Raw genomic sequence first — 19,697 nt, 5'->3', positions numbered from 1 at the left:
TCACATTATTATTAGGACTAATTTTGAAATACATGCTGATGCTTGTCACAATTATGTCGCATACTTAAGGGTTTATTTTAGTGACTACGTATGTCATTACTTCTGCCTCCTGCTTGAGATTATCAGCTAAGTTACATAACCTTGAATAAGAATCTAAACTGTGCTAAGACTCAGTATTTTCATTTATAAAATATGAAAGTATGTACTTTACAGCACTGTGACAATTAATTGAAACTATGTACTTAAGCATTTAGTACAGTGTCTGACCCATATTAACTTTTTAAAAAAGGTATCTAGAGACACTGTTTTATCTTTTTAAAATATTTATTTTATTTATTATTTATTTTCCTTATTTTTTTTTGGCTGCGTCAGGTCTTACTTGTGGCACATAGGGCCTTTGTTGAGGCACACGAGATCTTTTCATCACGGCACGCAGTCTGCTCGGGCTTCTCTCTAGTTGTGGCGTGCGGGTTTTCTCTCTCTAGTTGGAGTGTGCAGGCTCCAGAGTGCGTGGGCTCTGTAGTTTGAGGCACACATGCTCTCTGGTTGAGGTACGTGAGCTCAATAGTTGTGACGCGCGGACTCAGTTGCCCCGAGGCATGTGGGATCGCAGTTCCCCAACCAGGGATCGAACCCGTGTCCCCTGCAATGGAAGGCGGATTCTTTACCACTGGACCACCAGGGAAGTCCCTGACCCATGTTAATTTTATCATTATCACCTTGCTTGCTTGTTTTCTATTATACGTTTTGAACATGTCAACTGAATGGAATTCTGTTGAGATGAGCATTATTTTAATGATGGCAAACTTGCTCTGACTCCCAGTTATTTACCAGATGATATTTGAGAGTAATATAGAGACACTTAAGATTAAACACAATAAACAAAAATAAAATAATAATAAATAAACCCAATGTCTGAGCCAGGTCCAGTTCCTGCATCTGAGTTTCAGGTTACAGTGTGGACATCTTTTTTTATTTATTTCCTGCAACTCTTAGGGAGACAGTCATCCTGGTTTTCATAAGAGAAACATCTGTTTTCTAATTCAGTGACGGTTTTCACCCTGTTTCATTGAGGAAAATATTAGGCTGTGTATATGTTCTCCTAGAGTAGGCTGGGGCATAGTCACAATCTTCAGCTTTAACTGCAAATTTGGCAAAATAATGGATGTGCAACAGGGACCTCTCGTCTCTGGGGGTTCATCTGCATGCAGCAATTCCTCTCTGTCTCCACAGCCTGTTGAATTAGAAGAGTTTTCCAAATGTCAAAAAGCATGTTTAAACACCAACTTATTAATGGTCTTCCTACTGAAGTTTAGATAAAGATTCGGAGTTCTTGGCTACAAGCAACAGAAATTAACTATTGCCTTTGCATAACTCACTCATGAATCAAAGTCCCTAGAGAGAGAACTCCATTGACTGGTTAAGTCATGTGCCTGCCCACATGGTGGGGGCAGGGAGGCTCCTAATGCTTTGGCTCCCAAGTGAAAGAAAGTCACCTAGAATTATCCTCTCAAGCAAGACTATACTCAAGATAATTTCCCAATACAAAAATCAGAGTGCTACCAAGAAAAGGGGACCTAACCTTGTCAGTAAAGCAGGCAAAATATGTATGTATGTCTGTATATGTGTATATACATATATATTTTGTTTATATATTAAACACATAGTAATATTTCTCTTCTACAAGAAATATATATATACTCAGTTTTCTTGAAGAATTTGGTCTTCTATCTTTCCTTGCTCACTTTTTTTTTTTTTTTTTTTTTTTTTTTTTGCGGTACGCGGGCCTCTCACTGTTGTGGCCTCTCCCGTTGCAGAGCGCAGGCTCCGGACGCGCAGGCTCAGTGGCCATGGCTCACGGGCCCAGCCGCTCCACGGTATGTGGGATCTTCCTGGACCGGGGCACGAACCCGTGTCCCCTGCATCGGCAGGTGGACTCTCAACCATTGCGCCACCAGGGAAGCTCTCCTTGCTCACTTTTGATAGAGACATAGAGCAATGGTTCTGTCCTATAAGAAACAGCATAGTGCCAACCTGATGATCACTGGCAACTGATACTCATCTTTGATGTGGGGACAATAGAGAATGGTAGGGACTGTGGCAAACAGTAGAATATAAACTCTGTCTACAGGAGTGAGTTGCTAATTATACTGGATACTTCCTGCTTGACCCTCCAGATCCCCCCTCCAATCCTTTCCACCCTGCTCTGTGCCCCTCAGGACTACCCTTTATGGGCTGACTCAAGACACAACCTTGACTTATAGCTTCCAGTCTCATTCGGCCATTGAGGAGCACTTAAGACCAGACACAGACAGAGAGTGAGGTTTGGATATTTATTCCTCTGGCTTCCTCCCTGAGGCATTGTCATGAGCTCGCTGTGTCCTTCACCCAAAGTCACAGCTCTGTCAGACAGCCTTCTCCATTGTGCTGCCTCTCTGGTCCAGTGCTTCCCCCTCTCCTTCCTCTGAGATTGCAATTGCTCCCTGAAGTTGCCGGTTCCAGGGTACTGCTCTTTACACTGTGGTTTCCCAACACACTGTCCACACATGTGTAATCAATCCCTTTATTAAGCCTTCCTCAAATTCCCCGGTTTGAGTTTGCCATTTGTTTCCCACTTGGGCCCTACTGCTATATGACTCAAATCTGATGGATTATGGGCCTGGTGTCAGTAGAGTCTCCAATTTTTCAAAAGAAGCAATATCAAGGTTTATATATATAATTCCTACTTATTTTTAAACTGCTGACTCAGGTTTTCTTAAAAGCACTATTCAGACCAAACAAGTTATCCTAATTATTATCCCAAATTATTATGGGCCAGATTTGACCCATGGGGTCCATCCGTAACGTCAGCTATTTATGCTGGGACATAGGTGGAGCACAGGCCACTCTATAGCTATCCAACTTGCCAATAATGAGGAGCCTTTTTTGTGTGAGTGAGTGGTGGACAAAATTTATTTAGTGTCTATAACAGCCAGATTAGATGATTAAACTTCCTTTTTTTAAAATATGAATCACAGAGGCTTGCTCTTCCTTACTTCCTTCCTTTCTTTCTTTTTCTTTCTTTCTTTCTTTTTCTTCTCTAGTCATTCTATTGGTCTGTCTTCAAATTCCTTTCTTTTTTAGTGTCCAATATGTCATCATCTAACGGAGTTTTACAATTTTAATATTGTATTTTTCATTTCTAGAATTTTCACTTTAATTTTCTTTAATCTTTAATCTTCACTTTAATCTTTCTTTCCTCTATTCAGTGAGACTACTGTTCTCTATTTGGTTTCCACAGCTTTGTGTTTTAGCTTGAAAGGTGTCCTCAGGCAAAAAGCCAGAGAGAATGTTGAGTTCACCCTATTTGTTTCTTATATCTCAAGGTCATGGTCCACACTATCTATTGTCCAATGCCTAAAAATGGTTGTTCATATATTTTGTCTAGATTAATAGTTGTTTATTGTGGGAAAGTAAATCCAATACCTATTCTCCATCATGGATGGAATCAGAAATTGTTCATTTAAAAAAATTACCTATCTATTTATCTATCTATCAAGATATCTTTTTATATTCTGCTTCTGATCATGATGTCTGAAGTCCATGGGCTATAATTCTGTTGATTTTTATTTCTATTGATTCTTACTCATGGTGACTTTTTCCTATGAGTTTAATGATCTTTGACCATGAACTTTTATTTGTTTGATCTTAAATGTGAAGAGCCTAGGAGTTATGTAGTGGGTATTTTTCTTCAGAAAGGATTTGTAATTGCTACTTCTGGAAGCCAGGGGGCACTAACAACCTGGGTCCACTTCGGTCCACTTCCAGGATACTGGGTTTAACGCAGAAGTGTCATGTTCTGCTTTTCTACCTTCTGGTAGTGGCTTAACCTTCAAAGCCCAGGTATACTATTGGCATTTGCCCTCTAGATAGCTGGGCTTTTCCAGTTTTCTATTTGTTCAGTGTTGTTCTAATTTTAGTACAGTGTTAGGTTTTTGGTGGAGAAGTTTTGGAGATTTTTTTTAGCCAAAAAAGAAAAGAAAGAATAAATTAAGCTATTGATATTTTTTATACAGATTAACAATCAAGCTGTCATTTGATTAGTAGGTTATATTGGTATGAGTCATGTAAGGTATCCCGAGGGAAAACTGGGGGTTCTGCAACTCAGGGGAGCTCACAACACTCGCCTAGGAAGTCGTTTCACTTGGGCATATGTCCATATATCACATCCAGATAACTGGATTTAAGGAGTATATTTTAAACTATCTTTAACAAAGTGGTTACACGGTTTATAAAGAATCTTGCAAAGGAACTATGTGTATGTAACACAAAGAATGAAAGCACAAGCACAAGATTTTTAAATATGGAAGATCAGATATTCTTACTTCTGATATTAGCACTTTAACAACATCATTACAAGGAAATAGCAAGGATAATGTAATCAGATGTCACAATGTCAGCCAACATTTAAAACAATTGAAATTATTAAGATTATGTGAAATATGAATTTATGCACATTATCCTTTAATATTATTTAACTAAGTGTATACTGTTCCTTAGGATGTTAGCTAATGATAGTATAAAGCTATCTGATTAGCAAAATATTTAAAAATATTATGCAGATAATTGAAGATATTATGAAAATAATTGTTTCCTGTGATGTTAGAAGCCATGCAGTATTGAATTCATTGCTTTGCAAAAAGACCCTTCTTTATATCAACAAAGAGGTCCATACCAGTGAGGAATATAGTGGCGTTTCCTGCGATGGTAAAAAAAAATAGCTTAAAAAACACACAAAGAAAACAATTTGTTGACAAAACTAAAATGCAGTCCCATTGATCAACCAAAACAGAAAAAGGAAAAGAAAAAACAAACAAACTGAAAATTTGAAGAAAATAGGCATTATGGAAGCTTTTCAGTGCAGTTGGATGGAAGCATAGATGTTTCTACACATCTCAGTTTATGGTGTTTGCTAAATTCTGTTCAGTGGTAAAATACACCAATAACTACTCTTTTTCTGCACGACCAAATTAAAAATGTATCAAAGAATATATATTCTTATCAGTAAACAACTTCTGTAATAAAAACAATGTTTTATGAAAAACTCAACAAAGCAGTTGTTATAAATGCTAATTTAAAAGGGATTTACAGAAGAATAGAAAAACGCAGTTTAGTTTTCACACACTTTGAATTGAGGAGTGACTATGAAAATCTTTTGTACCATGCAGATGTTTGATATTTATTTAGTGCCAAACTATTTTTCATGATGACTGATGATTTCCAGTAGCACTGTATCTTAACAGAAATTTTTAAAAAAATATTAAATCTAAACTTTCCCTTCAAGGTAAACATGATAACAATAGCTAAGAAAGTTATTAATTTTCAGAGGAATTGGTGCTAGGAAGAGAGCATTTAGATAATAGGCATTTGGAAACACTTCCATAGTTTTGTGGGGTTTTTTCTGAAAACAAAAATATAAATGTGTCATCTACATAAAGTTTTATATCTACACTTAAAAATCATGGAAACAGAGTTTCTAACATGCTTAGAATCTTTCAGATTAAGAGTTTCAAAACCATTTTGAGATCATTTGCTAAACATTTCTAAATGTTATACCTTCCAGTTTGCTATGAAAATGAATTGACATTAGAGAAGATGGACATTTAGTAGCCAAATTACATTAAAAAATTTTTAATTTGGATGGATTTTAGTCCATCCAAATTAGTTTGGATGGATTTGAAAAAAAAAAATGAGTGTTATGATTTAGAAACTGCAGCTAACAGAGTAATTCTTCCACTTTTAACTTTGTATTTTTTGATTCCAGCCACTAAAACTCAATATCCAAATAAACTCTTCTTAGAATTGGACTTTTGAATTGCTGCACCACAAAGATTTTAACAACAGATTTTTAAAATAATGAAGTATATTCAGCTCCTTTGCTTTTATTTTTGCCACTACTAAAGCAACATAAAAAATTATTTGAACCATTTTAATTTCATCTTTATGTTTTATATTTTAGTAAATAAGAAAGTTAATACACATGTATTGTAGTATGTGCACAAATGCACTTTTTAAATGATTTGTTTGTTTATACATAAACAAAAATTTTGATAGGTCCACTGCTTAACAAATTATTATAATCAAATGTTTATAATTGTGGTTTAGGATAGCCAACAAAAGTTCTCTAAAACAGTTTTCCTTAAAACATTTTTTCACAAGTAAAAATTTGTTTTAGAACAATTAAAATGAGAAAAAAGAAAGATAAAATCACTCAAAATTCTACCAACCAGAGATAATCACTGTTGAAATTTTAGTGCATATCCTTCCAGATTTTATGAATTTATGCATCTTCTTTCACAAACATATGCTTATACTTCATTTAAAGCTGTTTTCATTGAGGGCCTTTATAACTTACAGAATTTTTAAAAATTAAATTTACACGAGATTTTGGGACAGAGATTAAAATTTAAAGGAATAATACTAAGAGGCAACTTTGTGCTGTGACCAAGGCTGAATCTTCATAACTAACCCTGGGTAGGATTATAATATCTGTTTAATTTAGTCTATTACCTGTCATTTTAATGGCCTTTATCTAGATGTTAAATGTGTGATTTAACTAAGAAGAGAAATTACCAAAAAATAGGCTGACCAAATGTTGTGGTTTTTGACTTGCTTTGTCTTCGTATGGCCTATGTAATAAGGCAGATAGATAAAGGGAACTAAGATTTTGGCAAGGCTTTGTTTCTCTTCAATGTTATCACTGTATCTGAAACATATAATTTGGTGTATAAACTAGAATTATTAACTGTATGTAATTGGATAGGGAATAGAACCCAGAGTGACTATCAATGAAGTCATTGTATCTTCCAAAACAAGCAGTTATCTTTTAGAGGTGTGGTCCTGGACCTAATCTCATATAACACTTTTTATCAATGACTAATACTATGAGAAAAAACAGTCATTCACACAGTAAATGAAACCTAATTGGGAAATGAAAACTAAGAAGAGGAAGTCACATTCTCAGATTAGAACCAAAATGACCTGGAAAATTGGAGAAGTAGTAAGAAGTAAACAAAATGAGTAAGACAGAGGGGTGGGCTAAAATAAACAGGGAAGAAAAACAAGTTTCAAAAAGAGGAATGGCTAGCTATTGGCAAGTTTAGAAAATAAATTAGAGATTTTAACAAGCTGACTAAGATCGATAATGTAGTGTTATGGTTTAAAAAGCAAACATAACATTGTAAAATGTGTTCCTTACTAAAATTTACCGAAACTCCTGCTTCCTAGTTGAATGTCTTTTGCAAACACTAAGAATGTGTTCTTTTAACCAGCAATGCCATTCACCTAAGAACAAACATGGAGATCACAGCCAGTCAAATGACTGGGATAGTAACAGAGGAGAAAATTAGTTTCACTGTAAGATGTAAGTCTTGGAGAAAGATGATTTTTTTTCTCCTGAAAGAGATGGAGTAATTGAATAATGATCTTTAAATAGGAGCATATAGTTATAAAGATGAAAGACTATTAGATTCAGGCTCTCATGTACCCTAAGTAATTTAAAAGTGGATCAGTTGTACTCAGTTTTCACGAAGACTGAAAAAGAAAATGAAGTTAAATTGTACTGGGAAAGGGTTAACTCAGAATAGATAGGAATTTCAGAAATAGGGTAAAAGGGGTTGGTTGAAAATTGAAACCATTCTAAGAATCTGGTAGAATTTTCATCGACAGATTTTCTACTTTTCTAAAATGGTGAAATGTGATACATGAAGAAATGAAATACAAAAATTTAATGTCCTATCCAGACCTCAAGTTTTGTGATTTTTGCCTTAGGCTGTTACTGCTTGGTAATGTCAGAGGACATTTTTAAAAAGCACTCTAATTGTGTTGCCTCCTTGAATCTAAGAGCAGTTAGCAGCAGCAGATACTGCTTGCAGCTCTCCTAAGAGAAGGACCTGGAATATACAGAGAATAGTATCCTAAGGAAGCAGTGTTCCTCTTTTATTTTCTTGATGATGCTACCCTATGCTTTTTATTTCTCGTTAAAGTTTTTACTTATTTTACAATTGATATGTATTGATTAGAGGACATTTTAAAAGTACAGACAAACAAGAACAAAAACCGTATGTGTAATTCCACAATTTAAGGAGGAAAAAAAGGTTAACATTTTGAGGTACATCTCAGATTTTTCTCTTCATACATAGACATGTAAGATATTTTATAAAGTATACTTTTAATTTGTTATGTATGTTGTGTTTATAAAAAAGGCAACTTTGTAATTTCTTGCTTGATTGAATATCATGAACAGTATTTCCTATAAACTAGACCTGCATCGTCATTTTTAATGGCTGAAATAATTTGCATAATCCCTACTTTGGTTATTTAAGTGTTTCCAATTGTTCCCTATTTTTAACGACTGCAACTGATATCTCCAAATAGTTGTGTTTTTTTTTTTTTTTTAAACAGCAAAAAGAGCATTGAAACAAAGAAGGAATCCAGGGCATTAACTCAGCTACCTCATTATTTATTGAACACTTATTTATTCTGGGCACTGCATTAACTGGTAGCTGGGATAAGACAGGTTAAGGCAAGATCTCCACTGTTAGTTAACTTCCAGTCTCATGGAGTATAGAAAGACAAGTGTTGAGGAACAGGAGGTGACAAAACGTTTGCTCACCCCTCTCTTCAAAGTTAATCTAGTTTAAGAGAAAGTTGCTGGGTCAGGGGCCAGGTGTGTATATATATATATATATATATATAGATAGATAGATAGATAGATAGATAGATAGATAGATTAAAGTCTCTACACTTAATACTTGTTAGGTTCATCTGTAAAAAAATATTAATCCACAACATCCACACTACCCATTGTTTCAGGAGCTACACATAGGGGAAAACCCAGAGAGAGCCTTTAGCAGCTTCTCCACTTTCCAGGGAGAGAGGAAACCCTCTCCTCCGGCCTCCAGGCGCCCGCGCGTGCGCGGGAACAATCCCACCCACCGCCAGGGACCACCACCCGGCACTCCCGACTTTTTCACCCCGTTCTCGGGTCCTACGCCAAGCAGTCAAAAGCAAAACTTCCACCCGACTACTTCCACTTAGAGAAGCCAGCCTGGCTGAGTGTGGCTTTGAAGATCAAGTGCAAGGCTGCTTAGCACGGTGGTCAGAGTGAGGTTGGAAAACAAACTTTGTTACGTGTTAAATTGGTTGGAGCAAAGCGACTCTAGGCAGGATTTAGTTACGTTACAACTGCGCAGTGTTCTGTATTGTGTTTTTTTGTTGTTGTTTTAATAAAATCGTTTTAATTGACGAATAAGGAAGGAGGGCTGTCTATCTCAGGACTTGAAAACAATCATGCAGGACGGTTTCAGCAGGTGGCCAGCCTGGCGCTTGAAGGCCTCCTCCCACTTCGTGTCGGTTTTGACTACGGTTTCCGCGGCGGCTGGAGAGGAAGCATCCTCCACGCTGCAAACTCGCATCAATGGGATTCCCCTCGTGGGAAATGCCCCCTCCTGGAGGACGTGCTCCCGGAGGGCCGAGCGCGTCGCCGCGCCCTCCGCCTCCGGGACGGGCGGGCGGGCGCGCGCGCGCTCCGCAGGCTCTATCAAGATCCCGACTTGGCACCGCGCTCCCTCCGCGCCCCGGGCTAAGCCGGCACCACCCGCCGCCCGCCGCCAGCCGCCGCGGGGGGCGGGCGCGGCGCGAGGGGAGGGGAAGGGGTTCTCGCGCGATTGGGCGAGGTTTCCGGTGTTGTGACTGAAACCCGTCAATATGGCGGCGGTCGGCCGCGGCCGCTCGCTGAAGAACCTCCGAATACGAGGTAAGTCCGCTGCGGCCCTCACCTCTCGCCGCCGGGCAACCGCCACCCCTGGCACTTGCCTCCCCCTGGTCATGGGCGGGGGGAACGAGCCGGGGCGCTGGCCGGAGCCAGGGCTGCCTCCGCTGGCCTGGGAGCGAATCCTAATTGGGGCTATGTGTCTGTTTCGCGCAGGGCGGAATGACAGCGGCGAGGAGAACGTCCCGCTGGATCTGACCCGAGGTAACGCGGAGCGCCGCGGGCGCCGGCGAGGGTATCCTAGTGGGGAGGAGCCGGGGGCTCGGGGCCGTGGGCAGGGGCCGGCCCCGCACGGGACCCGCGGGGGTGCGGGAGGCAGAGCCCGAGCCCCGCCTGCCGGCCCGCGGGAGCCGAGCCGGGGGCAGTCTCCCCGGACCCATCCCCCTTCCCGGTGCCCGCTTTCCTCGCTCCGAGTCCTTCCCCGGGCCTCTGGGTGTTGCGGAGAGCACCGAGCGGGACTCGGAGGAGTCGCCGACCCTCTGGGTTCTCTAAACCCGCGAGGGAGCGTTGTCCTCCTGTCCCGGAGCTCTAGCAGCTGAATCCCAGGGGTGGCCGGAGGGAGGTAGAGGCTGTTATTTAGGTTGCCGGAGGACGTCTGAGGGAAGAGCGACCACATCCTGCCCTCCCCGTCCCCCAGCGCCGAAGCCGGACCTGCTTGGTCCTTGCTGACTGCGTGACTGTTTTTCTCTTTGCCCACTGCCCTGGGGGACCCGCAGCATTGATAACTCGGTAGTGAAACCCGGAGCCCGTGATTTCTGCGAAGTGTCTCGTTTACGCTGTTATTTCCCTCTTGTTTCCCTTTCCCGGGCCTCTGAGACTGTAGTTGGCAAAAACCGGCCCCTCACCCTCGTTGCAGGTTCATTGTTTATCTTCTGCAGTGGCTATGGGTTTGTTTACACCTTCGGAACTGGGTAAACCCCTGCTAGGACCCCAGCCGGCTACTGGCCAGTCTATCTTCTTTCAGTCACCGTACTGGAGTTTATTCGACAATATCTCGTTGAGCGTTTAGTAGTTATATACAAGGTTTCTCTTTTCTCTTCCACGGTAAACAAGATTTGGTCTATTGATTCCGAAGAAGTCGTGTTTCACACGGGCTGTAACTTAGCGTGTAACCTGGTTCAGCTGTATAGAATCAGTTTTCTTTTTGAGATCTGAAAAGCACTTTAGGAAGTTTTAAAAAACGTCGTTTTAAACATTCTGTATAAAATTAAAAAAAAATTTTTTTCACCTACGTTCTGCTTGACATAATGACTGTTATCTACAGTATTTGTTAGATGCGGGCTCACTGTTGAGGATCATCTCTGTATTTAAAGCATAGCGTATTCTCTAATTTGTTTTATTTTGTGTATCATAATGTAAGATTGCTGTTTTGTAAACTAAAAGGCTAGTTTTTATTTAGCTACAAGAGTACGTTTTTGTAACAATATTTTATCCTGAAAGTTCTAGGACTTTGTTTCAGGTGAACTAGGTCCTTTTACAGGCAGAAGAGTTTCTAAAATAAAATAGGGCTTAAGTAATAGAAATGACAACTAATTAGATCACTAATGCACTAAATTAGAACATTTTTTTCAGCAGATAGGGTTTGAATATTAATGTAGGGAGATGTAAAACTTTTGAATTTTGTGTAACTTTGGAAAGTTGACTGTGTATAACACACATATGAAAAGTCTATATGAAATATATGTGGAAAAAGATTTTCTAGTAAATTTGCTAACAAAATAAGCAAAATTCCCACAGGGCTCAATTTAGCATTTGAGTTTTGTAACAGATGTAGTTTTAGTGATTTAATTTATACATGCGCATATGTTTTAGATGGAGGTGAAAAGACCATTTATTAGATAGATCTAGGGTCTAATTTGTGTATTAAAGACCTGTTTGAATGTGGTGCTAGAAATAAGTTATAGTTGTGCTTTAAATTGACTTTGCTGAGCTCCTATATATAGTGGTTTCTCTGGTTGTTGTCAAAATTTTGGGTAGTAAAAGAGCTTATGTACAAATTTGATTCTTTGGTTTACTCCAGTTTTACTCAAGTACACAGATAACTGTATATTTACTACTTGAAATGCTGTATTTCCTGAGAATTTAGTAAACACCTATGTCCTTAGGTGTTGCTAGGATAATATAAATAGTGCAGAAAATGCTATTTCTGCTTGCCCTGACAAGATGTATTTCAGTTTGGAATGAAATATACACAGCCAATTGAATCTGATTGCAAAAGCAATATACAACTAGGAGTGAGAGGGCATTTGAGAACTGTGTTCCAGAGTCTTAAGGAAGTTTTGAAAAAGTAATCTGAGTTAGATTCATTGTATAGTGACTCTTTTGTTTGAGAAATTGCTATTCTGACAAACATTCATTGTTAGAAGAAGGCTTGTGGATCTAACATGAAGAAAGTTCACGAGGAATTAAACTTTAGTAATCATTTGAGAACTGTGGGGCAGTCTGGGTTGCAGCTGAAGGGCAGCTGTTTGTGGATTGGATTACGGCATGTTTTAGATAAAGTTTGGGTAACCAAAAAATTTTTTTTAATGCTAAGGCAGTGTTTGCTCTCATTCTCATTATTTTTATGTAACCTTTGAGAAATTCGCTGTGTAGCTGTATAACAAAGTTCATTATAAAATAGAGGCCATGGTCATTGTAATTCCTGAAGGAGCCATCAATGTGTAGTATAAAGTCAAATAGCTGAGTTGTAATCTCAGCTGTGATACATAATAGGTGATTTGGGGCAGGTTGTTTGACCTTGATTAACTCTTGGTTTCTTCAGACCCCCCCCCCCCCCCCCCGCCCCAGAAAAAAGAGATTAATTTCAGGTTATTCTTGAAGGTTGTTAAGAATGTGATAAGTAAATGACCTAGGCCATATAGTACTCAGCATGGGACCTAGTACTTTGTGAGTTATGTTAACTAAATGTTAGTTGCTTTCCTAAACTATGAAATCAAAATTATATATATCACATTTAAAATATTTAAGATGATTGTTTTGAATATTATAAACTTGTCAATAAGGAATTATGGTAGTGAAGCTTTCTTTTTTTGAGACATACAGTTAATTGAGTATAGTCTTTCTGAACTAGAGTTCTTTTTATGTTTTTAATTTATTAAGAAAAGCTGCAAAATGTATAAAGTATATGTGAATGTATGAATATAATAAATATAAGGAGCTCTTATATGTCCCCCATCATTTAGTTTCCTCGTGCCCCTACCCCAACTATGATCATTTTTTTCTTCCAGTTTTACTGAGAGTAATTGACATACAACACTGTATAAGTTCTTTAATGTAACAACTGTAAAAAAAAAAAAAAAATCTGTAATATTACCAGAATTAGGCCTAAGCAAGGAACAATCTATTATATGTACTTAAGAAAAAATGTGATATTTTCTTTAATAGAACCTTAGAATTTTTCTCCCTGACTCCAGAAAATTTCTTAGTAGTAAGACATGGCCAGCCTTGCAAGCTTCTTTAAGCCCAGGAGAGGCTTAAGGTTCTTTGGTTTTCGTATTGATGTTAGTGCTATGGTTTATACGAAAGTGCTTTAATTACAAATTGTTTTTGGATTAATTTTGATCTAGTTCAGGAACTTCATTGTAGGAGATCCTATAGTCGATGTATTGGTGATTGTTGCTAATTTAAGTTTTGTTCAGACAACTACTGTACTTAATCATGAAAGTCCCTGATACTTGCTATTGGTATCATTAAATACTCTCTGTTTTGCATGCCAATTTATTTTGAAACCAAAATGCTTCCCTTAACCACTTCCACTGCAAGGATAGTCTGTTTTTTTTTTTTTATCAGTCCACTAGTACATCTCTTCCTGGTACTGAATAACTTGAAGAGAGACAGAGTATTCTTCTTGTGTAAGCCCTTACTAGTATAATTTAATTATTGTCTTCAAGGTGAATTCCCGGGACATGGAAACATGTATATTCAAATATAACTGTTAGAATATAATTTATTTTTAAGTATTGAGTTTTGTATTTTTTGACTATCCAATCCTTTTGCTTTAACATTAGTAGGAATAAAAAGATTGTCTTAGCTGCTGTTTAATACTTAGGAAAGTAGGAAGGTTATCTGAATGATGCAGATTTGAACACTTAACTTTTTGTTTTGTGATTCCTTCTAGTTAAGAGGTTACTCATGTTGTTTAATCCCTTACTTCAGTTAGACAAAACAAACATTGACTGCTTTTTATATGATAAATGCAGAATTAAGTGCTGGAGGAGTAAAGATGAGGAAGATGTTACTCCCTTTTTAGGAGTTTACTGGAACAGACATAAAGAAGTGATTGCGATATGGAACAATAAACTGAGTAATCAAACTGTGCAGGGAACAGAAGTGGCCTAGAGGAGAGAATGATTAACTCTGGTGGGTAGAGAATCAGGTAGCTTCACAGAGGGGTTGACGTCTCATAAGAATTGTGGACATAGTGGAAGGAAATATGGGCTCTGCAGTGAATATACCATACCTTGGGAAAGGTAAGGTCTGTAGGAAGAGGAGCTGCTCTGGAGGCCCCTCATAGAATCTAAGAGATCATGGGACACTAGACCAGGGTATTGGAGACAGAAATGAAGTTGAATATATATTGGAAGGGAGGAACCAACTAATTTGTTTTCTCCAGATTCTAAACTGACTTTGGAATCCTTGTACTCTGCGCAGAGAACTGTTATTTCTTTATTAGGATGACGGAAGCTGTCTAATGTGAATCCCCTTGTCTTCTCCCCTTTATATTTCACCTATACTTACCTTCTGTTTCTCTGAGTCAGAGGATAAAGCATCTCTGTTCGTTTCCAAGGCTAAACTGGAAAGGAATTTTATGCTCCTAATTCTGTTTCCCCTAAGATTCTTTGTAGAACTAAGATTTCTTGCTTCTTCATTTCTTCCTTCTTTTGGCTCAGTTTTCTCATATTCAGCATTTGTTGTATTCATATGGAGCAGGTACTTTGCTAAGCATGGAATGATGGTGAGACACGTGGAATGATAAGGACAAAGATTTCAAAACAGTTATTTTTTCGTAGGCTGTACACACAGAGTAGTTTATCTTCACTCGACAGTTTTCTTCCTTAACTCCTTTAGTCTTGTAAACACAGCTCTCCCCCTGTACTTAAAATAGTTTCTTAAGGGTTGCTAGTAACCTCATGCAAAATTCATTGGCATTTTTAAGTTCCTCATTCTATTATTAGTACTACTACTGTATTAGTAGTTTTGTTCCAGGCACTAAAACATATTATTTTTCTTAATCTTCGACAACTCTTTGAGGTGCTCCTATTATCCGTATTTTACAGTTGAAGGTATAGGCTTTCAAATTCTAACAGACTGAAACTCAGAAAGGTAAGTTATTCAGCCAGGGTCACAGGGCTAGTGAGTGACTAACTGCAGATCATGCACTTGGTAGCTACTACACTATTGCTATTCTTACTACTCCTGGTTCTTTTCCTACCTCTCCTTCTCTGTTTACTGGCTGGACTTAGTGCTCCTTAAGCAAGTGTGCCCTAAGGTTCTGTCCTTGATTTTCTTGTCTGCTCTCTTATTGATGCTAGCTCCCTGAGCACCCTTTTCACTCATGTATTCAAGAATCCATGAATTGAGGTGGTTATAGTAATTACATTTTTATTCATACTTTCTCTTCTAAGCTTGCAAAACATATTAGCATCTATGTCTGGTAATCATCTCAGAGTTGTGGTTTATAAAATTTTGCACTCCAACGCATACCCACTTTTCACTTTCTAGGTACCACGACCGTCCTCTGTTATTCAAGCTACAGACCTATTGCTCATCTTTTTGGTTCATTTGCCATGTTCCCCCAGTTTGCTTCTGAAATCTCTCTCTCTTTCTGTTCTCATTGTTATTGGTCTAGTTCACATCCTCATTATCTCATTTGGATGACAGTAAAATATTTTTTTCTCTTTTTTTCACTCCCTCTGCTATATGATTGCCAGGATTATTCCCCTGAAATCTGGAACTGATCTCATTCCCTTACATAAAACAAAACAAAACCACCAACAACAAAAACAAACAAACAAAAAACTGTATACACAACACTTTACAGGTTTCATTTTAGCTCACAGAATAAAGTCCACATTTCCTAGCTTGGCATTGAAGGCCTTTTATGATTTATTCTAGAATTATTTTCTTCTGTACTATCTTAACCATACTATTCTAAATCAGTCTGCCTCTCCACATAGTTCACTTGTGTAATGCACTCCCTCCCTTCTTTTCACACAGTGATTTTCAAAGGGGGTTGGGGAGAATTTGCTAGCCTAAAGTACCTATCTCCCCATTCCTGTTCTTTCCCCGTGGAGATTGTGTTATGCCTGTGATTGAGAAGCCCTGCTTTAGTCAGAGACGACTGTTTGTTCTTCCTTGCACATGGCATGCAGTATCTATTTACTTTCTTTGCATAGGTTGTTTTCTCTGCCAAGAATTCCATTTGTAGCACTCTTTAGAGAAATCCTAATTCTTTAAGGTCTGGTCATATGCCACTTCTGGGAAAATCCTTCCTAATCATCCCAGTGGGAATTCATTGCTTCCTCCTCTACTTTTCCACATTTTTGTTTATTACTTTCTAAATATCACTTACCATTGCCTATTTAAATTCCTTGTTCACTACTTCTCTCACTAGAATTTAAGCTTCTTCCTCAGCATATATCATATAATAATAACCGAAATATTTATTGTAAGGAGGAATGGAGAGAGAGATGAGAAAAGGAGCACAATATTAAGGAGAGTAGAAGTAAAGGAGTATTTTAAGTTTGCAAACTTGAGGGACAATGAAAGCGATGGTGCCAAGAAATGGAGAAATCATTTTGGAAGAGATGATAATGAGTTCAGCTTTTCAGTTTGAGTTTCAGATGATTGACTCTGTCAGAGATGTGTAAGAGGTAGCGAATGCTGAAATGGATGTTTTTGTGGTTGTTCTTGTGATCTGATTGTTCTCTGGGTTAGGGCCTTGAGAGAGGGAAGAATGTAAATGGAGGAAGAGCTGAAGATCTGAATGTTAGAGGATAAGCTGATTAGAGTGTATGTCACAGCATAGGAATCAATAAGAAAAAAGGGGCAACAGAAAGAGAAGAAAGTTAAAAACTAGTAAGATTGTGATCTTTGAAGCCAAGTGGAGAATTTTGGGTTGAAGAGATTGAGAAGACTGTAGCACTGAAGTTGGGTTCTGGAGAACTCAGTTCTTCTCTTCCTTAATCTGAGGATGATCTTGGCATGCTACTTTCTCTGGCCTTCAGTTTCCTGATCTCTGAAATGCGTACTACTTTCCATGCGTAGCACTCTTACCATCAGTCTTTGTGATTCTCAGATATCACGATGTTTCTGGGATATTGAAAGGTTAAAGAGAAAGCCTTGTTAAATCCCTTGTTAAATTACTGTGAGAGGGCTTCCCCGGTGGCGCAGTGGTTGAGAATCCGCTGCTGATGCAGGGGATATGGGTTCGTGCCCTGGTCCGGGAAGATCCCACATGCCGTGGAGCGACTGGGCCTGTGAGCCATGGCCGCTGAGCCTGCGCATCCGGAGCCTGTGCTCTGCAACGGGAGAGGCCACAACAGTGAGAGGCCCTCGTACCACCAAAAAAAAAAAAAAAATTACTGTGAGACGGATTCCCATAAACAGCAATGAATACATGTAGCAGTATGGTGTTTCATGGCACTTTAAATGTAAATTATAGTCAACTCTCAATTTCCTTGTAAGTGATCATCTGCAGTGACTTGCTGCCTCCTCCCCCTCTCAGGTCTCAGGCTACTGAAATAGCGCTGTGAAAAGCACAGTGGGGTGAGTGACTGGTTTGCGTGCCTGTGTATCTGTACTTCTATTACAAGCTAAATACAGTCCACTCGCAGTTACCTACTAAGAAAAAGGTGAATGAATAATGGTGGAAGATTGCTAAATATAATCTCAATAGCATTATTTATATATGTTTTGGGAAGATTTTATATTTTTTCCTCTCCTACAGTAGATTGATGTATCTTTCATTTGAATTATTAGCATCAATTTTTATTTCCTAAGCAAATACTCTTAGAATAGTGGATGTAAACAGGCTAAAATATTTATTAGGTAATCCAAATATGAATAGTTGAGAGTTGACTGTTAATGCTTTTTGGATCATCCATTGTTTTGTATTATCTGTGCTTTTTTGTTAGTGTGGCCAGGTTAAAGCCGAATAGCTACTTTAAAATTATATCACTATGATGAATGTACTTACAAGTGATATAGATGCCAAACTAAATTGGAAATAATTGTGTAAAACTAGCTAAATATAACATTCATGTGTTCATAGTCATAGGGTTGAAAGAGAACCTAAACCTAAGTTTAGGTTCTTAAAATTCTTAAAATTCCTGTTACAAAGTCCTCTAGCCAGACAGATTGCATAAACTGAGCAATGTGCCTAATAATGATGAAACTTATATATAATATAATAAAATTGAGGATGTGCCAGGGCTTCAAACATGCCTGTTCAAGGAATCGGCTGAGTTTAGTAAGCAGTATAGAAGAACTTTTTAACCTTAATTACCTGGATTTTAAAGAATCTGGCCCCTTCAATTACTCTGCCATTTTTTAAATCCCAAAATGTTGAAGAATTTGGATTTGTAGTGGTTTGTTAATGTCAAGACAGCATATTTTTAGTATATTATCAGGTTAGTAAGTGTTAACGTGAATCAGGAAGGCATAATTCTTGGCTTTAAGGAGTTTTATATTATATTTGGGATATACCTGTATCAGGGCATAGTATTTGAAGCACCTGCCAATTATCTTTATAAAGGAATCAAAAGCCAGAGGAATTCAGAAAAACATGGGAGATAGGTAAGGAATGATCTAGAGGAGAGTCCTCATAGAAGTGTTGACACCTGTTAAGACCTTTGCATAAAAGTGTAGTATTTGAATAGTTTAGAGCCCTGGATCAGTGTTTTAAAAATCATGCTTAATTTTGTGAACTAACATGTTCCTGGCATATTATTCAGTATTTGAAGATAATGTTGAGAAAAAGTTGATGATGAGTTCTGTGTATAAATCTCTTAACTATTGAAGGCTGATTGTATTTTGGGCTAGGGCTTTTCAAACCTTTGAAGGTAGTGCTGGACTGGACTGAGAGATTTTAGGCATATTGTGAAGTAATTGTGTGCTTGTGAAGTAATTGTGTACTTCTGATTAAGAGTATATAGATGCTTGGCTGCATTCCAAACCCAGGCATAAATGATTTTTTTCTTCCATTGTTTTGTAGTATATGTGTCTCCTCTCCCCTTCATTACTACTGCATGTTCAAAGGGCTCTATAAATTTGTATCAAACTTATTTCTAGATGTGTGCAATTTGGAAATAGAGACTATAAGTGGGATGAGTAGCATTTTTGTTATTTTCCTGCTAAAATGACCATATTTTCTGATTTCAAAATTTAAACATGTGGCCTGACAGTTTATATTTGATAGAGAATATTTGAAATTAAGCTTATCCTGAAAACCATGGACTGTTTCATTGCCAAATCCAGACACCCTACCCTCTAGTTATTTGGGTAAAGGATAAACAGTGTTTGGGGAAATTAACACTCTATTAAAGGAGCAAAACAAGAGTTGAATTGCCACTTGCAGGGATTTTAGTAATCTTGTTCAGAACCCAGTGTAATTTCACATGTTTCTTATAATGAATAAATAGTGAAGAGACACAGAAGTTGTAAACAAAGAAGATTGCCAAGTAATTTACTTTTAGTTGCTAAGAAGAAACAACTTGCCAGATGAAAGTGTATTTTAACTGTTTTTAGATGTGTGTACATATATATTTTTATCAATAGTTTCTTTCATACTTTGGGAAATCACATCTTAAAATAGTATTGCTAGTTATTTCCATGCTTAATGTTCATCCCTATAAAACTTTTAATTGCCCTGGTTTTTTTTCCA

The 19,697-nt window shown here is 38.0% G+C and overlaps 1 protein-coding gene across 11 annotated transcripts in view; it reads left to right on the top strand.

Moving 5' to 3' along the window:
• The first annotated feature begins 9,701 nt into the window (after positions 1-9,701).
• Positions 9,702-19,697, top strand: part of RICTOR (RPTOR independent companion of MTOR complex 2) — a 122,430-nt gene continuing 112,434 nt past the window's right edge. For all 11 annotated transcript variants that reach the window (XM_059060229.2, XM_059060227.2, XM_067030892.1 and 8 more), the window contains exons 1-2: positions 9,702-9,796; positions 9,968-10,015. In XM_059060229.2, coding sequence (XP_058916212.1) covers positions 9,748-9,796; positions 9,968-10,015 — 97 coding nt within the window. In that variant the 5' untranslated portion in view covers positions 9,702-9,747. The remainder of the gene's footprint in view (positions 9,797-9,967; positions 10,016-19,697) is intronic.

The sequence above is a fragment of the Kogia breviceps genome, chromosome 4 (genome assembly GCF_026419965.1).
Source record: "Kogia breviceps isolate mKogBre1 chromosome 4, mKogBre1 haplotype 1, whole genome shotgun sequence".
In the NCBI taxonomy this organism is placed as follows: Eukaryota; Metazoa; Chordata; class Mammalia; order Artiodactyla; family Physeteridae; genus Kogia; species Kogia breviceps.
This window is presented reverse-complemented; position numbering and strand designations above follow the sequence as displayed.